Raw genomic sequence first — 11,316 nt, forward strand, 5'->3', positions numbered from 1 at the left:
AGGTGTAATAATCTAGGTGTAATAATCTAGGTGTAATAATCTAGGTGTAATAATCTAGGTGTAATAATCTAGGTGTAATAATCTAAAATTATATATGATTTTCTTGACCCTGATTTAGCTAACAGAAAGTAGTTTTCTTTAATTACCTATAAAAGATTTTTCTTTGAAAATACTGCTTTAGTTATTTTTCTTGCTTTTAATGTTAATATCATAGTCCATTTTTATTAACATTTGGTATAAATAATGTTTAAGATTATTTCTTCTGAAAAACAATCAGTATCAGTATCTATAAACTCGCATTGCTAATTGAAGAGTCTGAGAGACCAAGAACACAAGTAGGAGCACACATCGTTGTAGAAAATAATATATATTGAAAAAGATGATCGCACTCAAGTGCTCCAATAGGTACCACGTTCCGGAGCTCTGCCTGGGAGTAGTGAGGCTCCGCCCTACCTGGGGTTACTGAGGCCCCGCCCTGCGTGGGGGGTAGTGAGGCCCCGCCCTGTAGGGGGGGTAATGAGGCTCCGCCCTGCCTGGGGAGAGAGAGCTTTGTTAACTTGGGTTCATGAAATGGAGGTTTAGAGCAGGATTCATGAAAAATGTGTTTATTACCGTTTTCTTTTTTGTTTTGAAATTTCTACCTTATATATAAAATATGTGCAGACACAGAGCATTTTCAATTGTGGTGTTTCCTCTTTAAAAATTTCCCCAAACAACCAAGTGCTCTTTGTGTTTTCCAAACACTTTGGTAGGAACAAACTTATTTCTTCTTACTACGGCAATACTAACACAAGCTAAAATAATTAGAATAGTATTCCCCGATTCCCAAACAGCCAGTGTTAGAACACTACTTCTGCTTCCGGATATCTTGCCTTCATTTACCCATTTCTAACTTATTTCTCTTCTCTAGCTTTCTCATTGTGAATGGATGGCAGTCCTTTCTATGACTGCTCTGTGTACAAATTAATTTTGCACAAGTTCACTTCTGTTCTCTGCCAGGTTTTCTTCTGTATGCTTTTGGAATTTACTTTTTTCCTGCTTTCTACAGAAGCCACCCATCTTTTTGTATTTTACCACTTAAAGGTGGAGCAGAGGTGGGGCTCTTTCCAGATAGTGAAAGTCCTCAAGAAGATGGCTTGGGCTTTGCTGCTCTCTGCTTGTAAATGCTATAGTGTGTGTGAATGCCTTTCCTTTGGGTGTATATTTCCTAAGACAGAACCTTGTGATTATAATACTTTTTCTAAAAAGTCTTTGTGTTCTGGGATTATGGAAATGCATTGCATCTTATGAGACAGTCACATGAGCCTTTCCTGAGTAGTGACTACCTGGAAGTGTTCCTTTACAGCATCCGGGATCTTTGCGAGTAGGATCAAGTACCAATCAACCTTTTTTTCTTTCTTTCTTTCCACAGCAAGACGTGAGTGAGTTTACACACAAGTTATTGGATTGGTTGGAAGATGCCTTCCAAATGAAAGCTGAAGAGGAAACGTAAGTCACTGATATTTCAAGATGGTGACATGAGTAAGCGACAGGCATTTTGTTCTCTTGCTACAGTACAAATGTGCAACCGAGAGAGACTTATGGGAGTCCCGGTATTATCTGTATTATTAAAAGGCTGTTTAGAAGCTACAGTAACAAGTTTCAGGTAGCTGTCAGTTTTTACTGTCAGGTTTGATGTAAGATTTAAAACTCAATTCCCGAAAGTACTAATCTTGCAGTCTTGTGTTTTTCCTGCATTCGGGATTTCTTGAGGGAGAAGGGGTTAGTTGGGCATAAATTTAAGAATACTTTCCTTCATATCAAGTCCTTTCTGTGACCCCGAGGAGTCCACCTCCACAATCCTGTTGCTCATTCTTCATCTAAGCACAGAGCCTTGGCTGTTGTGTGTGTGTGTGTGTGGGGGGGGGGGGTTGGGGGGCTGGGACCGGGCAACTGGGATGTTGGTTCTCAGGTGCCATTCACTTTCGAAAAGGAAGATTTCTCATCGGCTTGGAGTTTGCTGAGCCTCCTGAGGCCACACTTCTGATCTTTTATGTGTTTTTCCATGATTTTTTTATTTTAAGATTTGTTATGCTTATTTAGTGTGTATGAGTGCTTTGCCCACGTGTATGTATGCGGAGCACATACATCTGCATTGCCTGTGGAGGCCAGAAGGAGTTATCAGTTTCCCTGGAGTTAGAGTCTGAGGTGGGGTTTAGTAACCGTGTGCACTCTAGGAACTAAAGCTAGGTTCTCTGTAAGGGCAGCAAGCTCCAGCTCCATCTTTGTGTATTTTCTTACACAACCACTTAGACTGCTACTAAAAGGCTCTCTCATAACTTCCTTCTATTAATTTTATTTTGTTTAAACTTTTTCAGTCTCATCATACCATGGTTTGCAATGAACTTAAATCGTTTGAAATATTTTGTTGATCTTTTGTGAAAAAATTCAGGAGTTATACCTGGAAATTTAAGACTAAAGCATCCTCTAAATAATTTAAATAATCCACTTAGATTATTTTGCCTTGTGTGTACAAATCAGTTAGTAATTCTAAAAGCAAGGTCCCAGCCCTTTAGTGTCCGTGGGCTCCATCGTAACCTCACCTGCAGATGCGGACTGTCACTTAAATAGCTGTGATGCTCCAGCGGTGCTGATACTGTGCTGAGAAGGCTTAGTTTTAGATTTCAGGAGATTATTAGAGCACATCCCAGTGAGTGCCAGCACGGAGCCTTCGACATTTGCACAATTTGATGTAATTCTACCTTAAGTTGTTTTCAGAGTAATGGCAGAAATTTAGGGTGAAGCATAAGCTGAAAAAAAAAAAAAAAAAAAAAAAAAACCCTAGTGGCTTTGGTTCTGCACAATGGCAACAAGTAACAGTGAGTTGCTTGAAGACCACTGTCCGTTAATTGAAAGCAAGCTCAGAGAAACTTACCCAGAGTATAATTATGCTTCAGGGCCAAGTTTAATCAGAAGCTTCCTTCTGCAGTAGGTAGTGATTAACTGGGCAGTGTGTTAAGACTTAGAGATAAGGAAGTGCTTAGCACTAAGTGGGAGAGCTATACCACTCCTCAAGGTTCAGTTCTCAGCACAGGAGGAGGAGGAGCCCAGCGGAAGGTCCAGAGAATGAGAGATACTCAGCACAAAAGGCACGTTCTTCCATGGCAGAGCCTTTGCACCCAAGAACTCAAGGTAGCTGTTTATCTGCACAAGGTTGGGCCTATCAACATTTCATTGTGGATTTGGTGTGGAAATTGAGGGACTTTGAGCACTTAACAGTTGTTAGAGACAGGGCATCATTTTCTTCACTGTAGCATCTGATAATTTGCTTCCTTCAATAAATAATCTTTTAGTCATGCTCTGGCAGGAAACTATAGTTATCCTCAGGGGCTTACACACAGAAAGATGCCTTGAATATCAGAAGTGATTTATTTGGAGAGAGTACTTCAGTAAACGAGAAGTGAAAAAGTTAAATTCATTGTATAAGTACATACAATTATATAAAAAAATGAAATTAAAAGGGAAATAGTTAATATTTGTATTGCTAATAAAAACATGCAACCAATTAAACAATTAAAACAAAAAAGTAAAATTAATTTAGCTACAAGTATGTAGTATTTGACAGAAAAAAATTCCACATTTTGCAAACTGTTTCAGGTATAGGCATTTGAAAACTGCCTTCTTTTTGGTTTGTGTAGATGTTTAAGACATTGACTACCCTGTCAACAGGTGTCACTTTCTGTCCATCCAAACTCTTAGTGTGCATTTTTCTTCTGAGATCATTTGATGCTAAGATCATCAGCACACAGATGAACAGACTATAATAACCCCTTTCTGACTAAGACTGTCTCTCAGAATGTGTTCTGCTATATAACTGCTAAGACATATAAACAGACTGGTTTCTGTTTTAGCTTCATCTTAGCTATGCATCCGAATCTCCCTATGAAAGTTCAGCACTGAATCTGCTCTTGATGTTTCTGAGACCTAAGACCTAGCATCCAGTGGAGATAATGCCTTTGCAGTAAGATTCTGGACTTAACTTGGGGTGTCCCAAGTCTTGAATATATTTCTTGATGCTGTATCTTTTTTCTAAGTGGCTTATTATGTGTATGAATATTTTAAATGAATGTATGCATGTACCATGTAAAGGCACAATGCCTGTGTAGGCCAAAAGACATTGTTGAAATCCTGAGACTTGAGTTACAGGTTGTTGTTAGATTCTATGAGGATGCTGGGGAGCAAACCTATGGCTTCTACAGGAACAGAAACACTTCAGCCTCTTGATGTTACATCTTTTGGAGTGTCATATACCTGTATGTTTGTTTGTGTGTGTCTGTCCCATTCCTTCTTTTAGGAAGTTCGACCCGAAACAACTTAGATATGTTGAAGAGAGCACCTTGACTGAAGAAGTATCTAGAGCAGGTTGCTGTGTGAGCAGGTTTGGGGATCTCTTGTTCATCAAGGTGGGAAGATCTACCCTGAGTGTGGGCAGTGCCATTGCATGGACTGAGCCCTAGGTTGTGTAACAGTGAAGAAAGCTAGCTAATGTAAACAGGCACATGAGGGCAGTAGCTTTTCCGTGGACACAATAGGAGCAGCTGTCTGAGGCTCCTACCTTGGTCACTGTTCTGAAATGTTGGGCTGTCACTCGGGATTATAGGCCAAATAAAGCTTCTCTCCCATTCCCATAAGCCGCTTTTAGGTCTGGGTATTTTATCGCATCAACAGAAATGAACATACAACAGAAGGCTTGAGTTAAATTGTAGTGTTTTGTATATCGTCTTCCTGTTCGTGTACTCTTTGCCTTTTTCATTTGCTGTCGTTCAAATGTCTTCCTCTGGTGACACCTTGATTGGTTCCTTGAAGGGAAGATTAGTGAAAACTGAGTTGGCTTCTCCACATTGTTCCTCACTCTTGTTTCATTCCCTTTTCAGTCATGTCCTGGAATAGGTGGGCTGGTGCGTCAGATCATAGTGTTCCCAAGTGTGAGATCATTCCATGCCCGTGCTCACTCAGAGTTTGTTTCTGTCTTAGGAAATCTCATGTTTCTTGACCTGTAAGTTAGCCTTCCAATGCCCCAAAGTAGTTGACTATAAAGTTAACCGAGTTGAGCAGTCACTGCTGCTCGTTGTAAACCATTGCTCTTGGAGGTTCTCTCTACTGTGCAGCTTGCCCTGAACTTCCCAGTTTTCCTCTCGGTAAGCACCGTAGAACGTATCTAAAGCACACTGCTTGACCACCTCTCATCTATTATAACCTTCCACCTTCCACTATCCAGTTTGCTTAACCGTTCTTTCACCTACTAAATTTTTATTACATTTTTCTTTTATCCTACTCATGGTTTCTAAACTAATGTCCAAGTTTGTCCTTTTTCTAAAACGTTCAGAAAACAGGTTTTTTCCTTCCCGGTTTCTTGTTTACATCTTGATTTTATCAGAAATATATCCTTATTTCCTTTTGAGTAGTTTTAAATTCTTCCTGGTGATGTTAGCCTGATTTGAGATGCCTTGCTGTGCCCATCATGAAGAGCACTCTTTGTTTTTGCCAGTAAAGCCAGAGTATATGTATGTAGAGGAGTGATCCTGTTCCTCCTTTGATGAGAAACTAGCCTATTCACCCACAATTCTGCACACATTATCTTTGAGGCAGAGGCCATAAACACCTAGGGAGACCCTCAGCAGAGCTCCCTAACTATTAGCTCGCCTGCTCTAGAGCATGGTGTTCTTCTGTGATAGCCTTTCTGTTATAGAGTCATTCATTCTCCAATGATAGTCTTAATGTTTTCTCCAGTGTCATTTCTTTTGCTTTGGACTTTGGTAGCAAGCTTTATTTCCTCTACCTTCCTACTTTGTATTCCTTCTTGGTTTCCTTTCAGTGGTGTTTCTCCCGTTTCTACTGAAGTGAACACAGTCTGAGGTCCATTATCTGAGGCTGAGAGTAAAGAACATCTGGGAGGATGCGACGAAGACCACAGTAGAGAGTTTCTGAAATGCCATACCAGGGAGAGCCGAGGAACCCTTCAGTTGAGAGCATGGCAGAATTCACACACACAGTTTGATAGAAGTAATAAGCATTCAGAATTAGTATAGCCATTCAGTCCTAGCTACTTCTGCAAAATTATGAAGTCAAAGTCATCAGATAGGTCATTACTCTTTCTAAGAGGTAATATGTGTGATTGGAAACAAAAGAGGCCTAGAATGTTGATTTTCTACATGAAAATGTCTATTCATGTTAGTAATTACATCCAAAGAGTCAGAGTTTTTGATTTTTGAATATTTTCTTCTGTGTCAAATCAGTCTCCAGAAAGTTTGATTGCCACACTTTAGAGAAATATTTATTATAAAGGTGTCTAGAGATTAAGTCATTGCGGTATATAAGCACCTCCAGTTTATCAGATGTTAGCTGATGGGGCTATATAATTGTGTAGGTGACAATACTAGTGACTTCTAGTATTTCCTTGCATGCCCCCAGTATGTAAGTCAGGGCCCTTACTCTACTTCCTCAGGGCTGCAGAGCAACAAAAACCTCTGCTAGGCACAGGTCGCTTGTCAACCTGGCAATGAAGATTAACACTAACTCTCAAGATTTCTGCCCAGCAAGGTCCCGTCCCACCTTTGCCTCCATTGCATTGGTGAAAGCAAGTTATATAACCTGCCTTGTTGTGGATTGCAACAGAACACTTCTCACCCTCATGGCCGCTGAAATAAATGATACCAAGCAATGTCAAGTCAGAGTCTTTGTACAATGTTGATATGAAAAGTCATATGGCAGGCCAAGAACATACTGTGGTAGTTCTCCAAAAGATTAAAAGAAGAGTCTTTAAATCTGCATCTTAACTTGTGGGCATGTGTTCTAGTGAGTTGAAAACAGAGTCTGAAGAAGTATTTATATACCCATGCCACCAAAGTTGTATACCCATTGGCTAAATCTCCACTGATTAAGTGAACAAAATGGTGTCTTATCCAGCTTCCAGTAAATGGGGATTCTGGTGCTTCATGGATGGACCTTGAAGTCACGTTAAGTGGAGTTAAATTAATCATGGAACAGACAGATACTAGGTCATTTACATATGAGGCATCAAGTTGTCACCCTCAGACGCAGAAGCACATAGAGGATGGGATTGCCTGAGGGAGCCTTACATGAGTCTAAGGATCTTGTGATGACATGTGTCACACATTGAGCAAGAACCCGATAGTTGTTTCTCTCATTAAAAGTAAAACCTCACAAGCCAGTTTTATGAATTTAAACACAAAATTAAAAATTTCATGTAGTTGTGAATACATCTCAACATTTTATATAGACCAGGAAAATACTGTCTTTTAAAGATGCTTACTATAAGTACAACAAAGATAATGTAAAGACTACTGGTCTTCAAACAAAAAAGGAACTATCTTATGAGGAGAAGCTTGGGACAACTATCTAACCATAGGAAAGGACACCCACACTTTGGGTCTCTGCTTCAGAGCCAGGACATTAAGTTCCTCGCTGGTGACAGTTGCTGCTGTGGTTTCTATGACTTCTCTATGTAAATGTGGGAAGAGACTTAGCTTCTTTCCCCAAATCCATATTTGGATTAAGTTCTGTCTTTTCTTCCCAATACGGCCGGAGCCATAGAAGCCCGAGATGGGCATAGACAGCGATAACAGGAAGAGCAGTGACCTTCTGAGCAGAGCTGGCTTCTCTTCTGTGCTAGTCCCTTGCAGTAACTCATTCAGCCCTCATATCTATCCTGCGAGCTCAATGGCTGTAATTATCCTTAGCTGACAGGTGAAGACATTGAAGAATATATTTAGGAGCTGTGCCCAGGGCGACACAGTAAATAGCGGAGCTGTGTGCGTGATGGCCATGCAGATGATATCATCTTGCCATATAGTGTTCCATATAGTGGTTACTGCGATGCTTTCTCAATTATTTAGAGATCTGAAAGTGATAAGCATTTCTCTATCTGTTAAACCTGCTTTAGGGATGAAGAGAAGCCAAAGAACCCTATGGTAGAGCTGTTCTATGGAAGATTCCTAGCCATGGGAGTGCTTGAAGGTAAAGTTAACCATCTGCTTTCATTACATCAGGATGATCCTATTGGCTCTTTTGCATTTGCCTATGGCTGATTCTCTTTATGTATAACTGGGTCTCCTCTCCTAGCATCTTCAGCATTTGGAGAACTTCCTTCCCAGTGACCTGACATTTGCTGCTCTCAGCCTCTTTTGTGTGCACTCCCCTTACCTCCTGCTGTCCATTAAGATCACTCTTACAGACACCTAAATCTGCCTTTCGCCCGCCCCTCTGACTGTTGTAAAACTCTCCACTATCCCTCTCCTGATACCGAGTACCTGAGTGTTGCTGAGTAAAGCTCTCTCACAAAAGGATAGTTGTAATGTTTCGTGTGTAAGAACTCTGAACCATGAGCGAAAGGAACTCTATGTACCTGCGCTACAAAACTGCAAAACTATATTGTCTGTTCTCCAGCTCTCTCTCTCTCTCTCTCTCTCTCTCTCTCTCTCTCTCTCTCCTCTGAGAAATATCTTTGCAATTTTCATGGAATTATTTTGAAGCCTTCAATGTCTACCCAACACTTTGTATTGAATTCCAACATCTTAATTTCTTTTTAGAAGAATGTGATTGATTCCCTCTGTATGTGAGCAGCAGATTTCATTAGCTCTACCCATTCACTCCTTCACTGAATTCTTTTGATCTTTCCCTTTAGGACCTAAGACTATGGAAGGGCCATCCCTTCCTGCTCTTAGAGTTTGGGTCTCATGGTCTTATGTAGCTTCATTTCATCCACTTCCCTTTCTGAGTCCTTAACTTCTTTCTCTCCCTTGTAGTTCACTTCAGTATTTCTATGTGTTCTGTTACTTCATATTACAGAAATTAAAAAGATAAGCACTAATTCCTACTCAAAAGTATGCATGTCCCTGGAGTGAGGAGATGGTTTCACCTGATTGCTCTATATTTTTTACACACCTTGGTTGAGTTGCTGGCTCCATGATTCAGACAAAGGTAGATCTTGCGAAGTTATTGATTTTCTCCCTATGAGCAAATTCATTAAATCCAGTTTAGTTCTTATCGATCTATTAATGCATTAGGGATTGACTCTTTCTCCTCTTATTTATCTTGCCTCTTCCTTAAAAACAAAGTTCTCTGGTCTCTAGGACAATACATTCATTTTAGAAAGTGTGTGTGTGTGTGTGTGTGTGTGTGTGTGTGTGTACACAGCCACATATGCATGTGCATGTTTCTTATTGTATGTGAAGGTAGGTTTCTCAGGGCTTCAAATAGTCTCCCTATCTTTTCTACAGTTCCCTAGGCAGTCATATTCCCCACCGTGATATTGCACTGTTAGGAAGCAAGGAGTTAGGGAAGAGTCATCCTCAGTTCTTGAAATGGAAATCCCCTGATCACTCTGAATCCGTGACTATTACTGCTGCACAACAGCGAGGGAAGGTAGTCCTAGACTTATGTGTTCCGTCCCTGGAAACCATGTAATGTCCTTGGGAGCCAATGGGGCTCTTTTTTTTTTTTTTTTTTTTTTTTTTTTTTTTTTTTTTTGCTTTGAGATATCCACTTATTGTTGCCAATTAAAATCAATTACATAAAATTACATAATTTTAAAAGCAGAACATACATTTAGACATTCAATGATTTTTACCAAGTCCTATGCAGAGTTAACCATTAAAGCAGCACAGTAATGTTTATGCTTCCAAATGTAATCCTTAGGACTGGGAATGGAGTGTCGTTGGTAGAGTGCTTGCACAGCATGTATGATGTCCCCCACATTTTATCCCAAGCCTGGCATAAAAAACAGATCAAGTAGTAGAGGCATGAGGATCCAAGATTTGAAATGTAAATAAAGAAAATATCTAATAAAAAAAAGGCGGGGGAGGGTATAGGGAATTTTCGGGATAGCATTTGAAATGTAAATAAAGAAAATATCTAATAAAAAAATTAAAAAAAACAAACTCAGAAGTATAGATTTGACTAACTCCTCATGTGCTTCTGAGATCCTAACTGCGCCACAGTGGCTGTGCTCTAGACAAAGGTCTTCATCCTCGAGAGTCCGGTGGCATCTCTCAGCTCACAGTTAGATGTGCCAGTGTCAGTGTAGTCATACCGTTGTACAGATTCCCCTTTACAAATGTCTTTTATATGTATAAACACCCAAGAATGTCTTAGAATATATACTTTTTATATTATTCATGGTTTTGTTTTAAAAATCCCAATTTTATTACAATCTAAATGCTTTCCTGAACCTGTAGATGTACATCTTACTCTGAGTTTTAACTCCTTTTCTCACAAGGAACCCAATGATTTTTGCAGCAAGAGAGGGCGATGGACATTTGAAGGATAGAGGGAGAGAGTCCTTTTTGTCATATTCAAGAGACAATAGAGCCAATAGTGTCAATCCAGGTTGCCTTAGTCACTACGCAGCTCTGGAGGATCCTCGTGCCAATGGGACTCTCTAATCTTCAATTTCATGTTATGCAGTTTGCATCCCGTGTACAACCCAGCCACATAGCCTTGTCCATGCTCCAGTGTGTGTGTGTGTGTGTGTGTGTGTGTGTGTGTGTGTGTGTTTCTACCAAAGCAAGCTACAGGGTTTCTGATTCTATACCTTCATGGATATGATTGTTCTGTAAGAAAATTATAAGGAAGACTGAAAGACATTATAAATCATGACCTCCCCACCTAACTACATTACATCTCCAAGATGTGCTTAACTTTCCTTGGTTCCTTAAGCATGCCAAGTTTTGGAGTTTAGTATTATGACTTTGCTGCTCCTTAGCCAAGAAGAGTCCACAGCCCAACCAGCGCTGGCCTAGTTACCTTCTACTCACTCTTCAAGTTCAAATCTCAGTTTAAATGTCAACTTCCTGTGGGAGTTTTTACTGCCCTACTGTCTGTTCCTAACACTAGGTTAGCTCTTTTATACTCTCTTATCCATAACCGTTGTCTTGTTGAATCATTAGTTGGCTTATGACAAATGGATGTCTGTGATGTCTTCCAGTGAAGCAGAATTACACACCTACCCGCCCACCCACCCACGCATATACACACATTTATGTGTGCATATAAACACACATACAATGTTAGCACAATGTCTTATCTTTAGAGCTCATTTTCATATGAGTTATAATTACTGTCCGTGGCTAGGTGTGAATGAATACACATGCATAATATATATATATATATATATGCCAGTGGAGAGCTCTACCAACCCATTATCACACATAAAATATAAATAATATAAAAAATATAAAATGCATGCATATTAGTCTTTCTCTCTCTCTCTCTCTCTCTCTCTCTCTCTCTCTCTCTCTCTCTCTCTCTCTCCCTCCC

General features: G+C 39.9%; 1 protein-coding gene across 2 annotated transcripts in view; it reads left to right on the forward strand.

Annotated features, from left to right (window-relative positions):
- The window catches only part of Usp25 (ubiquitin specific peptidase 25), a 102,982-nt gene that overhangs the window by 47,413 nt on the left and 44,253 nt on the right, over positions 1-11,316 (forward strand). For both annotated transcript variants that reach the window (XM_021209257.2, XM_021209258.2), the window contains exons 8-9: positions 1,412-1,488; positions 7,943-8,016. In XM_021209257.2, coding sequence (XP_021064916.1) covers positions 1,412-1,488; positions 7,943-8,016 — 151 coding nt within the window. The remainder of the gene's footprint in view (positions 1-1,411; positions 1,489-7,942; positions 8,017-11,316) is intronic.

This window comes from Mus pahari, chromosome 12 (assembly GCF_900095145.1).
Source record: "Mus pahari chromosome 12, PAHARI_EIJ_v1.1, whole genome shotgun sequence".
In the NCBI taxonomy this organism is placed as follows: domain Eukaryota; kingdom Metazoa; phylum Chordata; class Mammalia; order Rodentia; family Muridae; genus Mus; species Mus pahari.